This window comes from Scyliorhinus torazame, chromosome 9 (genome assembly GCF_047496885.1).
Source record: "Scyliorhinus torazame isolate Kashiwa2021f chromosome 9, sScyTor2.1, whole genome shotgun sequence".
In the NCBI taxonomy this organism is placed as follows: Eukaryota; Metazoa; Chordata; class Chondrichthyes; order Carcharhiniformes; family Scyliorhinidae; genus Scyliorhinus; species Scyliorhinus torazame.
The window spans coordinates 173836030-173859889 of record NC_092715.1 but is presented as its reverse complement, the minus strand read 5'-3'; the positions used below and the strand labels follow the sequence as shown (position 1 = coordinate 173859889).

At 47.2% G+C, this 23860-nt stretch overlaps 1 protein-coding gene across 5 annotated transcripts in view; it reads left to right on the top strand.

Annotated features, from left to right (window-relative positions):
• auh (AU RNA binding protein/enoyl-CoA hydratase) overlaps positions 1-23860 on the top strand; it is a 448738-nt gene that overhangs the window by 398593 nt on the left and 26285 nt on the right. For 4 of the 5 annotated variants that reach the window (XM_072516831.1, XM_072516830.1, XM_072516829.1 and 1 more), the window contains one exon: positions 9727-9777. The exons of the other annotated variant lie outside the window; for it this stretch is intronic. In XM_072516831.1, the coding sequence (XP_072372932.1) occupies positions 9727-9777 (51 nt within the window). The remainder of the gene's footprint in view (positions 1-9726; positions 9778-23860) is intronic. 5 annotated transcript variants of the gene reach the window in all.

The window sequence follows — 23860 nt, the reverse complement described above, 5'->3', positions numbered from 1 at the left end:
CCTGGGCCGCCAGAATTTCCGGGGATGCCGGTCTGACGCCCTCCCGCGATTCTCCCAAGCGGCGGGAACGGCCTGGTCGGGTTTCGCAGGCCGGAGAATCGCCGAAGACACCCAAAATGGCGATTCTCCGGCACCCCCGCTATTCTGAGGCCCGGATGGGCCGAGCGGCCAGGCCAAAACGGTGGGTTCCCCCCCGGCGCCATCCACACCTGGTCGCTACAGTTGTGGGTGGTGCGTGAACGCTGGGGGGGCGGCCTGTGGGGGGGCGAGGGGGGATCCTGCACCGGGCTTCACCTGGAATGTGGGGTGGCCCGCGATCAGTGCCCACCGATCGTCGGGCCGTCCTCTCTGAAGGAGGACCTCCTTCCTTCCGCGGCCCCGCAAGATCCGCGCATGCGCGGATGACGCCCGTTATGTGGCGCCGGCCGCGTCATCTATGCGGCGCCGCTTTTACGCGGGCGACAAGGTCTGGCGCCTGTAGATGACGCGGCCCCGATACTGGCCCATTGTCAGGGCCTGAATCGGTCGGGACCGGGGCCGTTCCGCGCCGTCGTGAACCTCAACGGCGTTCACGACGGCGCGGCCGCTTCGGCGTGCGAGTGGAGAATCCAGCCCAGCATCTCCAACAGTGCCGCATTCCATTGATACTATACTGGAGTGTCAGCCTTGAATTTTGTTATAATAGCGGTAAAGACGATGTTTCCACGTGCATGCAAGAGCTGGGAGCCATGAATATAATGCAGTCAGGGGCAGCACGGTGGCACAGTGGGTTAGCCCTGCTGCCTCACGGCGCCGAGGTCCCAGATTCGATCCCGGCTCTGGGTCACTGTCCGTGTGGAGTTTGCACATTCTCCCCATGTTTCCGTGGGTTTCACGCCCACAACCCAAAAGATGTGCAGGCTAGGTGGATTGGCCATGCTAAATTGCCTCTTAATTGGAAAAAATGAATTGGGTATTCTAAATTTATTTTAAAAAATGAATATAATGCAGTCACTAATAAATCCAATGAGGGATCCAGGAGAAACCTTTTATCCAAACTACGTGAGAATATGGAACTTGCTACCACAAGGCGTAGCTGAGACAACCAGCTACTGGAGTGTTTAAGGAGTCACCCATGTAGAGCATAAACAGTGGCATGGATTGTTGACTCAACTGACCAGTTTCTGTGTTTTAATGCTATGCAAGTGCCCCACCTGTCCAAATGGAACACCCGCTATCCACTAATGTTAAAAGAACTGGTAGGCACATTCATGATGGGGGTCAAATTCTGTGTATTTAACTGTTTGAATCTCTCCTACCCCTTACGGGGACATGTGGGATGGAGAGGCAATTGAATACCAAGGGTTTTGCATCTATTTAGCACCCTTCATTTGCAGGATGTTCCAAAGCCAATTTATTCTTTTTGGAGTGTAGTCACTGTTAATTTGTAGGCAAATGTTGGAACAACACGTCCAAAAGCCAGCACTTAGGTAAATGACTAGTCTGTTGTGTTTGAGGGGATGAGGGAATATTTTGCATCCACCAGGAGAGTCAGACAGTTTGGGTGGGATTTTCTGGCCGTTCTGGCCAGTGGGATCTTCCCGTCCTGCTGATGGTGACCCTCCCCCCCACTGCTGGTTCCCTGGCAGCAGAGTGTACGAACAACAGGAATCCCCGTTTACAGCGGCAGGACCGTAAGATCCTGCTGCCGGCAACAGGCGGGCTGTCTCCACAGCCCCAAATCACACTGCGGAAAATCCTGTCCTTTATCTTGTAACATCTCATTTGAAGGACAACGCCTTCAACAAAAGAGTTCTCCCTCGTACTATACTGAAATGTCAGCCTAGATTGTAGGGTTAAATCCTGAAATACTGCAGATTGATAAAGAAGGCTTAGCTGTGATATTCACCGTAAAAAAATTCCATCAATGTGTCTATGGGCGACACTTTTTTATGACCACCAACCATAAGCCACTACTGGGTCTCTTTAAGGAAGACAATGGAATTCCCCCCCATAGCCTCATTCAGATTCCGCTCTGGGCTCTATTGCTGCCGGCGTATGAATACACTTCTCAGCATTGACCAGGGGTCCAGATAGCCCATACCGACGCCCTCAGCTGTCTCCTGCTGCTTATGAGCCCCCCCATCTCCAGTAGTGGCAGACAAATTCGTGGCGACTTTAAACTTCATGGACACTCTACCGGTAACAGCCACACAGATACGCACATGGACGCACATAGATTCCACATTGGCGAAGCTTCGCCACATTTTCCTGCATGGCAGATTACAGATCCCCCCCACCCCCCCACTAACCATGCAACCTTATGTCCTGAAATAACAGGAACTGAGCAGCGAGGATGGCACCCTCCTTCAGGGAGCTGGTGTGGTCATCCCGCATCCAGACCAGGAATCGATCCTTCAGGACTTGCACAGTGGCCACCCAGGGGCTTCAAAAATGAGGATGTGGGCTTCAAAAATAAAGATGTTGGCACAAAGGTATGTCTGATGGCTAAGGATCAATGGTGACATTGAACAGGTCACGAGAAGATGTCCGGTGTGTCAAGAGCACCAGAAACTCCCTCCTTCCGTCTTTCTTCACCCTTGGGAATGACCAGGGCAGCGAAAGTATAAGGGCCACAGGACGCCATGGAGGAATTATCAACCAGGGGCCGCTGTTTACATCCGGAACTTAGGAGATGGTGCTCCTTGGCCCCCAGGGAGTGTGTTGGAGAGAACAGAGCCCATACCTGACAAGATCAAGACCCAAGGGAGAACCTTGCGCAAACACATTCACCACCTTAAGAGATGAGAGCCCGCCTCAGAGGATGCCTGGTCAGAGACGTTGGTACGTCCACCTCCCCGGGAACCACTCCTTAGCCAAGGCATGCAACCTGCTGTGGCCCAAAACGCAGACCATCAAGATGATGATGAAAAGGCCCGGAGTGGACACCGAAGGGTCTGCACCTACTGCCGATGCCGTGTTTCGGGCCGAACCCCCCGCAACAGCCCTCCGGAGATCATCTTGGAAAAGGCGGTCTGCGAACCATTATATGCAACCGGATCCAGACCCTCCATTAGCGGAAGCATAGCGTGTGCAAAGTGGCGCAGAAGGCCTCCTCAGTTTGTGGCAGAGGGGGAACTTTCAGACTTACACAGAGAGGCATGAGGCCCACCCACGGGGATACCCTGATTGATCTCTCTGTGGGACCTGTGGAATATGAGCTTCGCCACTAGTGGGCGGAGGCCAGTCCAGCTGAGGCTCATAAGTACCCAGTATAAAGGTTGGCCCAGACAGGGAGTGGCATGTTTGCTGTCCCAATGGGACTGCACCGTGTAAATGGTGTGCTGCCATAGGCAAATCTTTTGTGACCTTTATTAAACCAATGTTCACTTTATCACTCGGCTTATGGATCTTAATAGTGACGAATTAGAGCAATATCAGGTTACTTGGTGTGAAAGTGTAAGTGTGCACGAGGAAGTGAATCTGTACGTTTTTCTCTTGCTTCAAAATGAAGCCACGTAAAAAAAGTATTCACAGATTCCATTTTTTCCCATGCAGTGGAGACATGTCCTGTTACGGAATATTTTGAACTTTTAGACAATACTTAAATCTTTTGAACATAAGCAGTCTCTTAAAATGGCCACTGCAAACATATAACTTTGAACATTCTGAGTCATACAGTCCTAGGTCTCAAATACCTCATTAGATATCAACATTCACAGCAATCTGGAAAATTCACACATTCCTTTGTCTAAGGATGGGCCATCAACAAAAAGAACTGTAGCATTTGAACTGACTGATCATTTTGTTTCATCACGGATAAATGAAACACCAAAACTCAATGTGTGTTAAATGTTAATGGATCCCATTAACCTTTCATTATAATGTAATGGCTCCTCATCCAAACTAGACATGATGAATTTCAAACCGTCAAACGACAACACAGGATGTGTAATCAACACGCCACCTTTCTTTGGACAAAATACTTTGAACGTGTACAATGCACATGATGGGCACGGCTATGTTTTCTGTCTGCTTTTAAAAACAACAAAAGCTGCTTGCAGAGATATAGCCCATTGGACAGCAATGAATGAGCTGCAAGTCAACTATGCAGCCAAGGTAATAAATGACCGTACCTTGAAAGTGTGAGAAGGACTCTCCCCAACATGTTCAAACGATATGCTCACCTGAGAACTAACCTCCTGGAAATTCAATTACAAAGAACCCTCCCAGTTTACAAAGAATCGTCTACTTATAAGATTATTACTTCAACTAAAATCATTAACTGATCTAAGAAACTACAGGCCTGCCACAAAAGAGACTGAGAAAATTATACTTTGTAATTGTATTAATTTTTCTTCATCTGTATTGAATCTGTGTCTGGTTGCTAGTGTGAGATCATTAAGCGAGACATCATGGGCGGGATTCTCCCCTACCCGGTGGGGCGGGGGGGTCCCGGTGGGATGGAGTGGCGTGAACCACTCCGGCATCGGGCCGCCCCAAAGGTGCAGATTTATCGCACATTTAGGGGCCAAGCCCTCACCGTGAGGGGCTAGGCGGGCGCCGGAGTGATTGGCGCGCCATTGACCGGCGTGAAAGAACTTTGGCGCCATGCCAGCCGGGGCCAAAAGGACTTCGCCGGGCTGCGGAAGTCCACGCCTACGCGGGAGCGTCAGCGGCTGCAGTCGTCATCCCTGCGCATATCTCTTCCGCGTCGGCCATGGTGAAGACTGTGGCCGAGGCGGAGGGAAAAGAGTGCCCCCACGGCACAGGCCCGCCCGCGGATCGGTGGGCCCCGATCGCGGGCCAGGCCACCGTGGGGGCACCCCCTGGGGCCAGATCGCCCCGTGCCCAGTAAGGTAGGTGTTTTGATCCATCGCGGGCCGGAGAATCGCCGGGCGGGCCCGCCGACCGGCGCGGTGCAATTCGCGCCCCCGCCAAATTTTCGGTGCCGGAGAATTTGCCGGGGGCGGGATTCGCGCCGCCCCGCGGCGATTCTCCGACCTGGCGGGGGGTGGGAGAATCTCGCCCCATGTTTCAAATTCTGGGTGAGCATGGGCTAATAAATAATCTTGTTTATTTTGAAACACTCAAAATGTTTTTTGTTGGAATTATTTACTCTCTGGATAAGAAATTACACCTACCTCGAACACATAACACATTGATCATGAACAGTAAGAAAACACGTTAATTTTGTTCATGGTAATGATCTATTAGCATGCATTTACAACATCAACTAATGTAATATCACCAAAACCTTTCAAACAAAGAACAAAGAAATGTACAGCACAGGAACAGGCCCTTCGGCCCTCCAAGCCCGCGCCGACCATGCTGCCCGACTAAACTACAATCTTCTACTCTTCCTGGGTCCGTATCCTTCTATTCCCATCCTATTCATGTATTTGTCAAGATGCCCCTTAAATGTCCCTATCGTCCCTGATTCCACCACCTCCTCCGGTAGCGAGTTCCAGGCACCCACTACCCTCTGCGTAAAAAACTTGCCTCGTACATCAACTCTAAACCTTGCCCCTCTCACCTTAAACCTATGCCCCCTAGTAATTGACCCCTCTACCCTGGGGAAAAGCCTCTGACTATCCACTCTGTCTATGCCCCTCATAATTTTGTAGACCTCTATCAGGTCTCCCCTCAACCTCATTCGTTCCAGTGAGAACAAACCGAGTTTATTCAACCGCTCCTCATAGCTAATGCCCTCCATACCAGGCAACATTCTGGTAAATCTCTTCTGCACCCTCTCTAAAGCCTCCACATCCTTCTGGTAACGTGGCGACCAGAATTGAACACTATTCTCCAAGTGTGGCCTAACTAAGGTTCTATACAGCTGCAACATGACTTGCCAATTCTTATACTCAATGCCCCAGCCAATGAAGGCAAGCATGCCGTATGCCTTCTTGACTACCTTCTCCACCTGTGTTGCTTTCAAATTGTAGTTCTGATTCCCGAGTCCAAATCATTTATGTAAGTTGTGAATAACAAGGGTCCCAAAATCAATCCTTGTGAAACACCATTTCCCACCTTTAACCCCAACTTGCTGTTTTCTGTTTTGTAATAAGTTTATTATTCATTCTGCTACTAGTTCCATTTATCATGTGTCTCTTTTAGCATTCCTGGTGGATGGGAATGCTCCTCAAGGAATCCTTTGGTATTGCTCTTCCTCCCCTCCTGATCATGACCTTCCTCCCCAGTCCCAATCATAAGCTTCCTCAACTATGTAATTACTGGGGATTGTCCCCAAAGGGCCCCGAATTACATCCTCTTGCCATTGGAGATCTCTTGTGTCCACTGGCTAGGTTGTTTGGTTGGAGGTAGAGCTACAGGTTGTTTATGAAGTCATGCATTTAAGTTTGTGAAGTTCTCCACATCCCTGGCCTTGCCAGTTTCTTTGACCAGCTTTGTCCTGAACTGCCCTTAAATATTGGTGCTTTCTTTCCGCAGCTCACAGGCACATGCTCATGTAACCACATGATGGGCCTTCTTAAAACGGACAGGCGGGACCCAACTTCTAATCATTGCCCTTGTTAACCTTGTGCCAATTTTTGTCTGACTACAGTCCTGTGAAGCGCCTAGGGACATTTCCCGAAGTTAAAAGTGCTATATAAACACAAGCCCTTGTTATTGGCATGCCTCTAGGTAACTCACTACCTGCATTTCTCTTTTGCTGTTGGTTTACTTCAATACTTCTCCCCATGTTTGTGTGGGTCTCACCCCCACAACCCAAAAGATGTGATGGGTAGATGGATTGGCCATGCTAAACTGCCCCTTAATTTCAAAAAAAGTTTACTTCAAAACAGATGGTACAAATAGAAATAGCTGCATTGCATTAGTTATTTTGTGTGGAATGATAAAGACTGAGGTTTCTTATCTATCGTATGCTATATATATCTTATTTACGTTCTGTGTCATCATTAAACGACAGGGCAAAGAGTAAAAAAATTGATAGGGCCATATTGCATCCTATTAGGCCCTAGAATTGCAGGTTGTTAGATAATTAATTAGAATTTGGGAAAGCTTAAATGTTTAAATATCAGGAACTTGTGCCAGGGGCTTAGACGGGGCGGAGTTTGTAAGGAGCATCCAGGAAGGCTTCTTAAAACAATATGTAGACAGTCCAACTAGGGAAGGGGCGGTACTGGACCTGGTATTGGGGAATGAGCCCGGCCAGGTGGTAGATGTTTCAGTAGGGGAGCATTTAGGTAACAGTGACCACAATTCAGTAAGTTTTAAAGTACTGGTGGACAAGGATAAGAGTGGTCCTAGGATGAATGTGCTAAATTGGGGGAAGGCTAATTATAACAATATTAGGCGGGAACTGAAGAACATAGATTGGGGGCGGATGTTTGAGGGCAAATCAACATCTGACATGTGGGAGGCTTTCAAGTGGCAGTTGAAAGGAATTCAGGACCGGCATGTTCCTGTGAGGAAGAAGGATAAATACGGCAATTTTCGGGAACCTTGGATGACGAGAGATATTGTAGGCCTCGTCAAAAAGAAAAAGGAGGCATTTGTCAGGGCTAAAAGGCTGGGAACAGACGAAGCCTGCGTGGAATATAAGGAAAGTAGGAAGGAACTTAAGCAAGGAGTCAGGAGGGCTAGAAGGGGTCACAAAAAGTCATTGGCAAATAGGGTTAAGGAAAATCCCAAGGCTTTTTACACGTACATAAAAAGCAAGAGGGTAGCCAAGGAAAGGGTTGGCCCACTGAAGGATAGGCAAGGGAATCTATGTGTGGAGCCAGAGGAAATGGGCGAGGCACTAAATGAATACTTTGCATCAGTATTCACCAAAGAGAAGAAATTGGTAGATGTTGAGTCTGGAGAAGGGTGTGTAGATAGCCTGGGTCACATTGAGATCCAAAAAGACGAGGTGTTGGGTGTCTTAAAAAATATTAAGGTAGATAAGTCCCCAGGGCCTGATGGGATCTACCCCAGAATACTGAAGGAGGCTGGAGAGGAAATTGCTGAGGCCTTGACAGAAATCTTTGGATCCTCGCTGTCTTCAGGGGATGCCCCGGAGGACTGGAGAATAGCCAATGTTGTTCCTCTGTTTAAGAAGGGTAGCAAGGATAATCCCGGGAACTACAGGCCGGTGAGCCTTACTTCAGTGGTAGGGAAATTACTGGAGAGAATTCTTCGAGACAGGATCTACTCCCATTTGGAAGCAAATGGACGTATTAGTGAGAGGCAGCACGGTTTTGTGAAGGGAAGGTCGTGTCTCACTAACTTGAAAGAGTTTTTCGAGGAGGTCACTAAGATGATTGATGCAGGTAGGGCAGTGGATGTTGTCTATATGGGCTTCAGTAAGGCCTTTGACAAGGTCCCTCATGGTAGACTAGTACAAAAGGTGAAGTCACACGGGATCAGGGGTGAGCTGGCAAGGTGGATACAGAACTGGCTAGGCCATAGAAGGCAGAGAGTAGCAATGGAAGGATGCTTTTCTAATTGGAGGGCTGTGACCAGTGGTGTTCCACAGAGATCAGTGCTGGGACCGTTGCTCTTTGTAGTATATATAAATGATTTGGAGGAAAATGTAACTGGTCTGATTAGTAAGTTTGCAGACGACACAAAGGTTGGTGGAATTGCGGATAGCGATGAGGACTGTCGGAGGATACAGCAGGATTTAGATTGTTTGGAGACTTGGGCGGAGAGATGGCGGATGGAGTTTAATCCGGACAAATGTGAGGTAATGCATTTTGGAAGGTCTAATGCAGGTAGGGAATATACAGTGAATGGTAGAACCCTCAAGAGTATTGAAAGTCAAAGAGATCTAGGAGTACAGGTCCACAGGTCATTGAAAGGGGCAACACAGGTGGAGAAGGTAGTCAAGAAGGCATACAGCATGCTTGCCTTCATTGGCCGGGGCATTGAGTATAAGAATTGGCAAGTCATGTTGCAGCTGTATAGAACCTTAGTTAGGCCACACTTGGAGTATAGTGTTCAATTCTGGTCGCCACACTACCAGAAGGATGTGGAGGCTTTAGAGAGGGTGCAGAAGAGATTTACCAGAATGTTGCCTGGTATGGAGGGCATTAGCTATGAGGAGCAGTTGAATAAACTCGGTTTGTTCTCACTGAAACGAAGGAGGTTGAGGGGAGACCTGATAGAGGTCTACAAAATTATGAGGGGCATAGACAGAGTGGATAGTCAGAGGCTTTTCCCCAGGGTAGAGGGGTCAATTACTAGGGGGCATAGGTTTAAGGTGAGAGGTGCAAGGTTTAGAGTAGATGTACGAGGCAAGTTTTTTACGCAGAGGGTAGTGGGTGCCTGGAACTCGCTACCGGAGGAGGTGGTGGAAGCAGGGACGATAGGGACATTTAAGGGGCATCTTGACAAATACATGAATAGGATGGGAATAGAGGGATACGGACCCAGGAAGTGTAGAAGATTGTAGTTTAGTCGGGCAGCATGGTCGGCACGGGCTTGGAGGGCCGAAGGGCCTGTTCCTGTGCTGTACATTTCTTTGTTCTTTGTTTGTTTGCTACTCATTTCTGTAAGTGCAATTCACTTGCTCCTTAAACTGACAAATATATGTGAAAACGGAAACAGCTGTTCTCTTTCTAATTTATGAATTTCATTAGTTATATAGGGTGGAATGCTAAAGATTGAGCTTTATTCTGTATGTTATCATTATATATTACTTTATTTATTTATTGATACCTAGCAATGTGCTAATATACTATATCTGTGTTCTACGTCTCTTCAAATAATTTAACCAGTCTCATGATTTCCTACCAGGGGCCTATTGCAGTGAGATTAGCAAAACTAGCCATCAACCGAGGAATGGAGGTAAATCTTGTTTTACTTTGTCTATTCCTGGTATGCTAAACTGTTGCTTGTAATTTGATTCAACAGCAGGTGTTATTTAAAATCAATCATTCTCAGACTCTCAATCACTCTACACATGCTATTCTTGCTATTTAGAGCTAGATTTACCAACCCGCTTAATAACTACCGTGACTTTTGGGAGTGTTCCTTGTCATTTCACTTGTGTAATGTACAATTTAAAAAAATATTTATTTATGGGATGTGGGCGTTGCTGGCTAGGCCAGTAATTATTGCTCATCCTTAGTTGCCCATGAGAAGGTGTTGGTGAGCTGCCTTCTTCAACCACTGCAGTCCTTGTGTGAGAGATGTTGCTAACTTTGCCTTAGTTTAATTGCTCTGTTTTATCACCTTTGTTCTTGAGTCACCAGGTATCTTTATTTTTTTATTTAAAATTTTTTTTTAAATTCTCCTCCTTTTTCACATTTTCTCCCACATTTACACCCATCAACAATAAACAATAATCAGCAAGATATGTCAGTCCCCATAATAACAACAATCCCATCCGCCCACCAACCCCCAAACCTCAACCCGCATGTTTACGTAAACAAATGACAAAAAGGAATCCGGGATTACCCGTAGTCACCCTTAATCTTACACAGCTCCCCTCCCCCCCCACCCCCCCACCCCAGGTCTCCAGCTCCTCCCGTCCACTGCCTCTTGTAAAACTCCTCCTCCCAACCTCGGTTCCTTCCCCCCAACTTTCCACCCCGGATAGACCACTCGGACCCTGTTCTACCAGGCTCCGATGGCCGCAGCCCCTCCCCCCACCTCACTCCCGTTCACTGGCCGGCTTAAACCGGCCAGCGTGGAGGCCCCCGCCCGGGTCCCTTTCCCACTTGCCCGGCCCTAGGAAAGCCCAGAGATCCCCTTTTAGCACACAAACCCCGCATATCCACCTACACCCCAAAGAACCCTCATTTTGAGTGAAAGTCCCGTCCCTTCCCTTGTCCAAATATATACCACGTTGGCTCCTTTAGTCTCTACACCCGCGCGCAGTGATACAAAAAAGAAGAAAATACAGTCATGAGGTTACATCGACACATGGCCGTTCCTCAATTTGTCAGTTCTGCCACAGTCCTTCTGCTTTCGCAAACTCCTCCGCTGCTTCTGCCGTTCCAAAATAAAAGTCCCTGAGCTTGTAAGTCACCCTCAGCTTCGCTGGATATACAATGCCGCACCGCACCTTGCTAATGTACAGTGCCCTCTTCACCCGGTTGAAGGCAGCCCTCCTCCTTGCCAGCTCCACCGTAAAGTCCTGGTATACACGTATACCAGCTCCAGCCCACTGCACCACCCGCTTCTGCTTGGCCCAGCTCAGGACCTTCTCCTTCACACTGTACCTACGGAAGCACAGAGTCACTGCCCTTGGCGGCTCACTCGCCTTTGGTACAGGCCTCCACGACCAATGAGCCCGATCCAGTTCATATCGGGAGGGATCCTCCCCCTCCCCCAATAGTTTTGCCAGCATTGCGGCAAAATACTCAGTCGGCTTCAGTCCTTCAACTCCTTCGGGCAGCCCCACAATCCTCAAATTCTGTCGCCTGGATCTGTTTTCCAGGTCTTCCATTTTTCCTCGCAGATCCTTGTTAGTATCCATCACCTTCCGCATCTCTTTCCACATCGAGGCAAGTTGATCACCGTGCTGCAATAACGTCTCCTCCACTTCCTTCAGCGCCTCCCCTTGCTCTCGCACCTCCGCCACTGCGCTCGCCACCTCCGTCCTCACCAGGGAAACCGCCTCCTCCACCAGCACACTCAAAGCCTCCCTCATCTCCTTCCTCACCGTCTCCATGCATTTCGCGATCTGCGCCAACTGCTTTTTTGAACTCCGCAGCCATCACCTTAGTTATTTCTTCAGCCGTAAGCAGTGCGGCCTTCCCTGGTGCTCTAGCCTCCATTTTCCTCGGTGACCCCGCGGTGACCTTTCCACTCCCCGACAGACCTTCAGCTGTTTTTTTTTTTCGGCATTTTTTTGCTCACCCTCGACATTTTTCTTTGTTTTTTTTTTCCCTCCTGTGTCTTCACTGTGCCTCCTCCGTGCCTTCTCCCTGCTTCTGCCGCCTCCGTGGACCCTGGGACCGGGCTTAAAGCCCCGAAAATGCCCTTCCCGAGCGGGAGCCCTCCATTGTGCGGCCGCCTCCCGCCCGCCGTCACCGGGAGTCCGTCGCCAGGTACCTTTATGATACCTCCACGTGGTTCAAGTCCGAGTAATGATCAATAATCCAATACACCGATTAGTAAGATTTAAATCAAAGCACATTTATTATGCACAGTAATCACTACAGAGGGGCAGCATGGTAGCATTGTGGATAGCACAATTGCTTCACAGCTCCAGGGTCCCAGGTTCGATTCCGGCTTGGGTCACTGTCTGTGCGGAGTCTGCACATCCTCCCCGTGTGTGCGTGGGTTTCCTCCGGGTGCTCCAGTTTCCTCCCACAGTCCAAAGATGTGCAGGTTAGGTGGATTGGCCATGATAAATTGCCCTTAGTGTCCAAAATTGCCCTAGTGTTGGGTGGGGTTACTGGGTTATGGGGATTGGGTGGAGATATTGACCTTGGGGAGGGTGCTCTTTCCAAGAGCCGGTGCAGAATCGATGGGACGAATGGCCTCCTTCTGCACTGTAAATTCTATGATACTCATGCATAAATTCTACGTCTAAGCTACTTCTACAGCTAACAGGCCTATACTTAACTTGGAACTGGCCCACCAGGTCAGGGAAACAAATGGCCTTTTGTTCGGGTTCTGAGCCTGCGGGATTCAAAGTTGGTACAGAGTGATAGCTAGGAGCGCCTATCTCGTAGCGAGCGTTGAAGTAAGACTTACAGGTTCGATTGGCTGCTGAAGAGTGACGAGAGCTGGAAGAGAGAGCGCCTTGAACGTGGGGCTCAATTCTTATAGTCCACAGGGGCTTCCCGCCTTTCGGGGCGGACCCTGTACCTGGTCTCAAGTGATTGGACTTTGTCCCAATCGCTTGGTTCAATTTTCTCCAATGCTGGAGCAGTTCCTTGATCGATGGGCGGTCTTGAGGTGGTCGTTCACCTCCTATTGTGTCAGCTTCTGCTGGCGCCGAAGAGTCTGGTTTAGCTTTGTGTGTCTAAATGTTGCTTATTGTTCCCGGGGATTTCTCATTAGTATGCAGATGGCTGGTGTTTTGTTATGCTGATGGTTGCTGGTATCGATATTGTCTGGCCTTTCCAGAGGTAAATACACAGCCAACCTGCAGCTGCTCGTTTTTGTCCTGTTGGCTGACTTCCCCATCAGCCTTAGCCATTCGCCATTTTAAATCGGGAGTTGGCCATTTTAAGTGGCTACAGAGTTTTGTTTACAAATTCAGTCTGATGTAAATTAACACCTGTAACGTTGCACTGCTAACATCTGGTTCACAAAGCACCATTACGGGGCTGGTTTAGCACAGGGCTAAATCGCTGGCTTTTAAAGCAGACCAAGGCAGGCCAGCAGCACAGTTCAATTCCCGTACCAGCCTCCCCGAACAGGCGCCGGAATGCGGCGACTAGGGGCTTTTCACAGTAACTTCATTTGAAGCCTACTTGTGACAATAAGCGATTTTCATTTCACCTCATTCACATAACATTTGCATTTAAAGGTCAGCCACATTCAGGAAGTAGTTTCTTAAAACAAAAGACAATAAAATAAATATTTGGAAAGTTTACCTGCAAGGGAGTTGACCTTTGTTGCTGTGCACACCACTGCGTATACCGAAAATATACTCAGTAGTACAACATGGCTGGAATAGCCCATCATGGTTCATAAATGTGTTAAAATTGGAACCCTCTAATTCTGGGTGATTTAATGTGTAAATAAGGTGGTGGAGAAAATAGAACACAAGGAATGATGATAGCTCTCAAATTGTGGTATGCCTCAGCTTTAACATTCCATCTTCTCAATTTTGAAGATTTCTACTGCAGACACCTTGAAGGGTTTGAAGTTCTGGAGCCCTCCCCTAGTTATGGTCAACTCCCTCTGTTTATATGTCACTCTTTACTGAAATTGATAAAGCACCGCTGAAATGTTATCCAATGACAATCAACAAAGTTTTATCAAATTTTGAGGTTAAAACCATGCAAACACTTTCAGTAATGGGTTGCAGACATGATTTGTGACCTGCTATATCAACACCATGCATGGTAAACATTCCAAGAGCTATATGGTAATGTGAGTACTTTGCTTGGAACAGCAGTCAGTGTTTACTGAGTTCCATTGACTCCTGGTTCTCAATGCTTCCAATTTAAATTTCTTATCCTCCATATTCAAATCCCTTCATAGACTTGCCCTTTTTTTGTTCTCCATTACTTTCTTCACCCCTATAACCCACTGAGACCACTATGCCCCTCCAACCTTAATGCTCTTGTATATTTTTCACTCTGTTCACCCCACCATTGATTGCCCTAAGCAATTGAAGTTCCTTCCTGAACTTCGAACTGCAATGTCTCTCAACGTTTTCTTTTTAAGACCCTGCTTAAAGCTCCAGACTGCTAAATCTATTTTTTTAGTCATATGTCCTTCTTTGGCTCAGGAATTTTGTCTGATTATATGCCTATGAACTGCGTTGGGACACCATTCTGTAAATATAAATTATATTAAATGAGTTATAAGCAAGGACCCACAAATAGACCGCAAATTGTCATGATCAAATCGGGCAGCTACAAAGTCCACTGTCCTATTTTTCTGTTGTCAAAACGTGGTCCATGGAGATTTTTCACCACTTGTAACATCATATTTTCATATTACATTTAATACAACAAAATGGGACATAGATAAAGCATCTTATTCTTAGATGCAAAACCCTTAGGCCCAAAGGGTAACCCACATTTCATCATAATATGCAAAGATTTTCTTTGGTAAATTATACAGTGCATGTCTTTTTCACAGACGCTTGTATTCGATGCATATCAAGTACAGGAGTTCAGTAATCATATCACAGTTGATACTAGATAACTAGCCATGGGCTGGATTCTCCAAGACGAAGTGCTGATGCTGGCATGGGACCGGTGGCGTTTTATTATCGAAAAATAGCGCAAAACGGCCACCGATCCTCCGTGGTGGGAGGCCAGCAGGCACACAGCGTAGAGCACCCGGCTCTAGCTGCGGAGAGGGCAGGAGAATTGCCGGGTCCATGGCCACGCATGCGCACGGCGGCGGCCTGCAGCGGCTGTGCAGTGCGACATTGTGCCGGCCGCGCGTGGAATCCGGCCTGCCAAATAGTGACCCCCTTTGGGCAGGCTCGCCACACCCCACCAGTGCTCCCAGCCCCCGCCAAAGCCCCCCCTGCCCGCGGATCGGCTCCCCCCCCCCCCCCCTCCCCCGACTGTGGCGCCGCTGGACTTAGTCCGCAGCAGCCACATCGAGTCCCTGGAAATAAATAGCATGTGTGACCGACGCCGTCGGGAACTTGACCCATTGGGGGCGGGGTATCAGGGGGAGGACCTCAGGTAACGTTTTGGAGGGTGCGGAGCATTGCAAAAGCGGCGCCGCCCCCGATTGCGACGCCAACGTGGATTCTCCAGCCGATTGTGATTTCGGAGTTGGAAACTGGAGAATCCCACCCTACGTCTTTATTAGATTAGTGCCTGCTGTTTCTGAATTCATGACGATATAATAGTGAAATGAAATGAAAATGAAAATCGCTTATTGTCACAAGTAGGCTTCAAATGAAGTTACTGTGAAAAGCCCCTAGTCGCCACATTCCAGCGCCTGTTCGGGGAGGCTGGTACAGGAATTGAACCGTGCTGCTGGCCTGTCTTGGTCTGCTTTAAAAGACAGCTCTTTAGCCCTGTGCTAAACCAGCCCCTAATAGTTAACAAACCAGTTAAATATTTGTCCGGAATCTGCATCATAAACAATCCTGAATAGAAAAAAATAACCCTCCAGGGCAACTGCTGGAAAATTGTTTTTGAATGAACTTACTGCTTCTTAGGGCAACTTTAACATTTAAATCATTACACTCTCACAAAAGCATAATTTTAACTTCACTGAAACAAGCCTACAAACTATGCCTGCCTGACTTACATACAGTGTATTATCAATGTACCATCTTATTCAAGCAGGATACCAGAGATTTATTAGAACAAGCATTTGTGACCATTTACAGAAGAATAACTTTGACTAAAAGGTATCCGGAATTCAAAGCTCAATTTATATTAACTAACTGTCATCTTTTCATACATTTCTTCAGAATGGTACAATTATATTCCAGTAATTATATTTCAGACAGAAGTTGCAGGGCACAAAAGGTTGACGCTTGATTATCAATTCAAGTCCCATCTATTATGCTGTCTTGTGAATGTTAGCTTTGTTAACCTTGGAGTCAAGAGAGTGGTTGACCCAGGGGGTGCCAATATTGAATCTATAATAATTTAATTTGTATACAAGTTTGTGGTACTGGTAAAGATTTTGTTATGGTTCTTCACACTCTTGAGATTTTAATGATGTGGAGATGCCGGCGTTGGACAGGGGTGAGCACAGTACGAAGTCTTACAACACCAGGTTAAAGTCCAACAGGTTTGTTTCGATGTCACTAGCTTTCGGAGCGCTGCTCCTTCCTCAGGTGAATGAAGAGGTCTGTTCCAGAAACACATATACAGACAAATTCAAAGATGCCAAACAATGCTTGGAATGCAGGTGATTAAATCTTTACAGATCCAGAGATGGGGTAACCCCAGGTTAAAGAGGTGTGAATTGTACCAAGCCAGGACAGTTGGTAGGATTTCGCAGGCCAGATGGTGGGGGATGAATGTAATGCGACATGAATCCCAGGTCCCAGTTGAGGCCACACTCATGTGTGCGGAACTTGGCTATAAGTTTCTGCTCGGCGATTCTGCGTTGTCGCGGGTCCTGAAGGCCGCCTTGGAGAACGCTTACCCGGAGATCAGAGGCTGAATGCCCTTGACTGCTGAAGTGTTCCCCGACTGGAAGGGAACATTCCTGCCTGGTGATTGTTGCGCGAAGTCCGTTCATTCGTTGTCGCAGCGTCTGCATGGTCTCGCCAATGTACCACGCTTCGGGGCATCCTTTCCTGCAGCGTATGAGGTAGACAACGTTGGCCGAGTCGCACGAGTATGTACCGCGTACCTGGTGGGTGGTGTTCTCACGTGTAATAGTGGTATCCATGTCGATGATCTGGCACGTCTTGCAGAGATTGCCATGACAGGGTTGTGTGGTGTCGTGGTCACTGTTCTGAAGACTGGGTAGTTTGCTGCAAACAATGGTTCGTTTGAGGTTGCGCGGTTGTTTGAAGGCAAGTAGTGGGGGTGTGGGGATGACCTTGGCAAGATGTTCATCGTCATCAATGACGTGTTGAAGGCTGTGAAGAAGATGACGTAGTTTCTCCGCTCCGGGGAAGTACTGGACGACGAAGGGTATTCTGTCGGTTGTGTCCCATGTTTGTCTTCTGAGGAGGTCGGTCCGGTTTTTCGCTGTGGCGCGTTGGAACTGTCGATCGATGAGTCGAGTGCCATATCCCGTTCGTACGAGGGCATCTTTCAACGTCTGTAGATGTCTGTTACGCTCCTCCTTGTCTGAGCAGATCCTGTGTATACGGAGCGCTTGTCCATAGGGGATGGCTTCTTTAATGTGTTTAGGGTGGAAGCTGGAGAAGTGGAGCATCATGAGGTTATCCGTAGGTTTGCGGTAAAGCGAAGTGCTGAGGTGACCGTCCTTGATGGAGACGAGTGTGTCCAAGAATGCAACTGATTTTGGAGAGTAGTCCATGGTGAGTCTGATGGTTGGATGGAACTTATTAATGTCATCGTGTAGTCGTTTCAGTGATTCTTCGCCGTGGGTCCAAAGGAAAAAAATGTCATCGATGTATCTGGTGTATAGCATCGGTTGAAGGTCCTGTGCGGTGAGTAGGTCCTGTTCAAACTTGTGCATGAAGATGTTGGCATATTGGGGTGCGAATTTGGTCCCCATGGCTGTTCCGTGCGTCTGGATGAAGAACTTGTTGTCGAAGGTGAAGACGTTGTGATCCAGAATGAAGCGGATGAGTTGCAGAATTGCGTCTGGAGATTGGCTGTGATTGTCCATATCTTCATTCGATATTTGCTCACGTTTCAAGACTGTTTGGAGTTGGATACTGCCAAATCACATGATATGTTACAGCCACTGGAAACAGTTTTTGGTATCCACGTTTTAAAAATATAACTTTAGGGTTTGTATTATAATCATGCCTGTACTGGACATGGTCAAGGAGACACAGCCTGAGTGACTGAGACACAGACAGAGTGAGAATTTGGTAATTTGGTGCAGTGAGGTAATTCGGTGAAGAGTGCGAGAAGGTGCTTTTTCCCGACTGTTTTGTTCTCTCTCTTTCTTCGGGCCTAATTTCGGGAGCCGTTCGGAGGAGGAGGAGCAGTCTCTGTGAGTATAAAAACCTCACGGTAACTTCCTGTTTTCCAGTTTTTTGTTTTTTTTCCAAAAGTGACATCAGAGGGAAGCTGTGATCTGATTGGTTGATAGCAAATCTGCCCCAAATTAAAAAAAAAAAACAGCTAAACTCGTAAACTTAAATTAAACTAATTAATTAATTAGTGATGGCTGGTCAGGTGATGTGCTTGAGCTGCTTGATGTGGGAGCTGGCAGAGCCCATTGCGAGCTGCAGCGACCACATCTGCAGTAAGTGTTGGCTGCTCGAAGAGCTCCGGCTCAGAGTTGATGAGCTGGAGTCTGAGCTTCAAACACTGAGGCACATCCGGGAGGGGGAGACTTACCTGGACACTGTGTTTCAGGAGGCAGTCACACCTGTCAGAGTAAGTAGTTTAAATCCTGCCAGTGGCCAGGGCCAGCAGGGTGTGACTGCAAGTCAGGCAGGTAAAGGGAACCAGCAGTCAGGAACTCAGGAGCCTCAGCCCTTGACCCTGTCCAACAGGTATGAGGCACTTGCTCCCTGTGTGGATGGCGAACAGGGCTGTAGGAAGGATGAGTCAGCTGACCAAGGCACCATGGTTCAGCAGGCCATTCAAGGGGAGGGAGTAAATAGGCAAGTTGTAGTTGTAGGGGATTTTATTATCAGGGGGATAGATAGTATCCTTTGTGAGCAGGATAAAGAGTCCCGCATGGTATGTTGCCTGCCCGGTGCTAGGGTGCGGGACATCTCTGACCGGCTTGAAAGGATACTGGAGAGGGAGGGGGAGGATCCAGTTTTTGTGGTCCATGTCGGTACCAACAACATAGGCAAGTCTAGAAAAGAGGACCTGTTTAGAGATTATAAAGAGCTAGGATTCAAATTAAAAAACAGGTCCTCGAGGGTCATAATCTCCGGATTACTGCCCGAGCCACGTGCAAATTGGCATAGGGAGGCAAGAATAAGGGAAGTTAACACGTGGCTGAAAGAGTGGTGTGGGAAAGAGGGGTTCCTTTTCATGGGACACTGGCATCAGTTTTGGGACAGGGGGGACCTATACCGTTTGGATGGTCTCTACCTGAACCGAGCTGGGACCAGTGTTCTGGTGAAAAGAGTAAATAGGGTGGTCAATCGGACTTTAAACTAGAGATTGGGGGGAAGGGAAAGTCAGGGAACCAAGAGGTGAAGTAATCAGTGGGAAGCGTAGCTGCTTAGGAATACAAAAAAGCACGAAAAGACAGAACTCAGGAGAGGTTACGATAGTCCCCATCCCACAAAATTTGACACAGTGTATGGAAAGGCTCAGTAAACCAAGGTCCACCACACTAAGAAAACAAAAAGGAACGGTCAATAGAGAATTAAAGGTGCTATATTTGAATGCACGCAGTGTATGGAACAAGGTAGATGAGCTTGTGGCCCAGATTGTGACTGGCAGGTATGATGTGGTAGGCATCACAGAGACGTGGTTGCAGGGGGTTCAGGACTGGCATTTAAACATCCAGGGATTCACAACCTATCGAAAAGACAGAGAGGTGGGCAGAGGGGGTGAGGTTGCCTTGTTAATTAGGAATGAAATTAAATCAATAGCACTAAAAGACATAGGGTCAGATGATGTGGAGTCTGTGTGGGTAGAGTTGAGGAACCACAAAGGCAAAAAAACCATAATGGGAGTTATGTACAGGCCTCCTAACAGTGGTCAGGACTGGGGCACAAAACGCACCACAAAATAGAAAGTGCATGTCAGAAAGGCAAGGTCACAGTGATCATGGGGGACTTCAATATGCAGGTGGACTGGGTAAGTAATGCTGCCAGTGAACCCAAGGAAAGGGAATTAATTGAATGTTTACAGGAGGGCTTTTTGGAACAGCTTGTGATGGAGCCTACGAGGGAACAGGCCATTCTGGACTTAGTGTTATGTAATGAGCCAGACGTGATAAAAGATCTTAAAGTAAGGGAACACTTAGGAGGCAGTGATCATAATATGGTAGAATTCAGTCTCTAATTTGAAAGAAAGAATGTAGAATCAGATGTAAAGGTGTTACAGTTAAATAAAGGTAACTGCAGGGGCATGAGGGAGGAGCTGACGAAAATCGACTGGGAGCAGAGCCTAGTGGGAAAGACAGTAGAACAGCAATGGCAGGAGTTTCTGGGAGTAATTGAGGACACAGTACAGAGGTTCATCCCAAAGAAAAGAAAGGTTATCAGAGGGGGGATTAGGCAGCCATGGCTGACAAAGGAAGTTAGGGAATGCATCAAAGCAAAAGAGAAAGCCTATAATGTGGCAATGAGTAGTGGGAAGTCAGAAGATTGGGAAGGCTACAAAAACAAACAGAGGATAACAAAGAGAGAAATAAGGAAAGAGAGGATCAATTATGACGGTAGGCTAGCCAGTAACATTAGGAATGATAGTAAAAGTTTCTTTAAATACATTAAAAATAAACGGGTGGCAAAAGTAGACATTGGGCTGCTCCAAAATGACGCTAGTAATCTAGTGATGGGAGACAAGGAAATAGCTGAGGAACTAAATAAGTACTTTGTGTCAGTCTTCACAGTAGAAGACATGGGTAATATCCCAACAATTCAGGAGAGTCAGGGGGCAGAGTTGAATATTGTAGCCATCACAAAGGAGAAAGTGCTAGAGAAACTAAGAGGTCTAAAAATTGATAAATCTCCGGGCCCAGATGGGCTACATCCTAGAGTTCTAAAGGAGATAGCTGAAGAAATAGTGGAGGCGTTAGTTATGATCTTTCAAAAGTCACTGGAGTCAGGGAAAGTCCCAGAGGATTGAAAAATCACTGTTGTAACCCCCCTGTTCAAGAAGGGAACAAGGAAAAAGATGGAAAATTATAGGCCAATTAGCCTAACCTCCGTTGTTGGCAAGATTCTAGAATCCATCATTAAGGATGAGATTTCGAAATTCTTGGAAGTGCAGGGTCGGATTAGGACAAGTCAGCATGGATTTAGTAAGGGGAGGTCGTGCGTGACAAACCTGTTAGAGTTCTTTGAAGAGATAACAAATAGGTTAGACCAAGGAGAGCCAATGGATGTTATCTATCTTGACTTCCAAAAGGCCTTTGATAAGGTGCCTCACGGGAGACTGCTGAGTAAAATAAGGGCCCATGGTATTCGAGGCAAGGTACTAACATGGATTGACGATTGGCTGTCAGGCAGAAGGCAGAGAGTTGGGATAAAAGGTTCTTTTTCGGAATGGCAACCGGTGACGAGTGGTGTCCCGCAGGGTTCAGTGTTGGGGCCACAGCTGTTCTCTTTATATGTTAACGATCTAGATGACGGGACTTGGGGCATTCTGGCTAAGTTTGCCGATGATACAAAGTTAGGTGGAGGGGCAGGTAGTATGGAGGAGGTGGGGAGGCTGCAGAAAGGTTTAGACAGTTTAGGAGAGTGGTCCAAGAAATGGCTGATGAAATTCAACATGGGCAAGTGCGAGGTCTTGCACTTTGGAAAAAAGAATAGAGGCATGGACTATTTTCTAAACGGTGACAAAATTCATAATGCTGAAGTGCAAAGGGACTTGGGAGTCCTAGTCCAGGATTCTCTAAAGGTAAACTTGCAGGTTGAGTCCGTAATTAAGAAAGCAAATGCAATGTTGTCATTTATCTAAAGAGGCTTGGAATATAAAAGCAGGGATGTACTTTTGAAGCTTTATAAAGCACTAGTTAGGCCCCATTTAGAATACTGTGAGCAATTTTGGGCCCCACACCTCAGGAAGGACATACTGGCACTGGAGCGGGTCCAGCGGAGATTCACACGGATGATCCCAGGAATGGTAGGCCTAACATACGATGAACGTCTGAGGATCCTGGGATTATATTCATTGGAGTTTAGGAGGTTGAGGGGAGATCTAATAGAAACTTACAAGATAATGAATGGCTTAGATAGGGTGAACGTAGGGAAGTTGTTTCCATTAGCAGGGGAGACTAGGACCCGGGGGCACAGCCTTAGAATAAAAGGGAGTCACTTTATAACAGAGATGAGGAGAAATTTCTTCAGCCAGAGAGTGGTGGGTCTGTGGAATTCATTGCCACAGAGGGCGGTGGAGGCCGGGACGTTGAGTGTCTTTAAGACAGAAGTTGATAAATTCTTGATTTCTCGACGAATTAAGGGCTATGGAGAGAGAGCGGGTAAATGGAATTGAAATCAGCCATGATTGAATGGTGGAGTGGACTCGATGGGCCGAATGGCCTTACTTCCGCTCCTATGTCTTATGGTCTTATGATAAGGTAAAGAATTGACTGTTGTATTCATGGCCCTAGTTTTTCACCCTCACAAGTGAAAACACCCCAAACCTTTCATAACCCTAATAACCGCAAACAGATCATCTAACAGAATATATTCCAGACTGTTTGATATTTTCTGCTGTGTATAAACTCTCACAGGAGTATCATAGAATTGTTACAGTGCAGAAGGAGGCCATTTGGCCCATCGATTCTGCACCGACCCTTCAAAAGACCACCCTACCTAGGTCCAATTCCCCTCCCTATTCCTGCAGCCCCAGCCTAAGCGGCAATTTAGCATGGCTAATCCACCTAACTTGCATATCTTTGGACTGGGAGGAAACCGGACCACCCAGAGGAAACCCACGCAGACACGGGGAGAACGTACAAACTCCCAAGGTCGGAATCGAACCCGGGTCCCTGGCGCTGCGAGGCAGCAATGCTGAATAGTGCGCCACCGTGCCGCCCCTCTCAATTCTGGTAATATTTAATACAATTTCAAATCAGAACAGGAAGTGATATAAAGAGAGGGAAATAAATGGATTGAGTAGTGAAAGAGAAAAAGTGAGAAAAATATTTTTTATTCACAGCATTAAAATCTGTAGGAATGAGACCAAACAATTCTATAGTAATTAAATTTCAGTGCCAGGGAAGTTGTTTGGAGATAATTAAGACCTACCAAACCCTAAAGGAATAATTAGACTGGCATAAATATGCCTTTACTTTTTCTGGTAAATTTTATCTGCATCTATGAATTAAGTACAGAAACTTTCTCTTTTCAATTTATTTGAATTCCGAGTTAGTAGAATGCTGTTAGTCTTACTGTTATTTTACTACAATATCCAGTCTGTTAACTGTTAGTTCATTTATAAGCTAGATGGTGAACTAGGAAACCAGAACCAATCTTTTTACTTAGTACCATATTTATTTACAGAATGCAACATTACATAGGCTACTAGGAGACCATTCGGCCCATCGAGCCTGCACCGGCCCTTGGAAAGAGCACCCTACTTAATCCCAGATCTCCATTCTATCCCCATAACCCAGTGACCTCACCTAACCTTTTTGGACACGTAGGGGCAATTTTGCATGACCAATCCACCTAACCTGCATATCTTTAGACTGTGGGAGGAAATGGAGCACCCGGAGGAAACCCATACAGACCCGGGTAGAACGTGCAGATTCTGCACAGACAGTGACCCAAGCCAGGAATCGAACCTGGGACCCTGGAGCTGTGAAGCAACAGTGCCGCCGAAGTTGAGATTTAAAAGACGGAATTTCAACTCTCAAGGATGGGTGGGTTGGTTGCGGCTGGGAAGGTAAAACTCAAATTCTGAAATTCAATCCCAAAACACCTCATTTTCCAGCGTGAACGGGTGCTTCTGGCCGAGGAAGTTGATTATGATCATATGTGGCCACTGTCACAATTGGAGACACAAATTCTGGACAG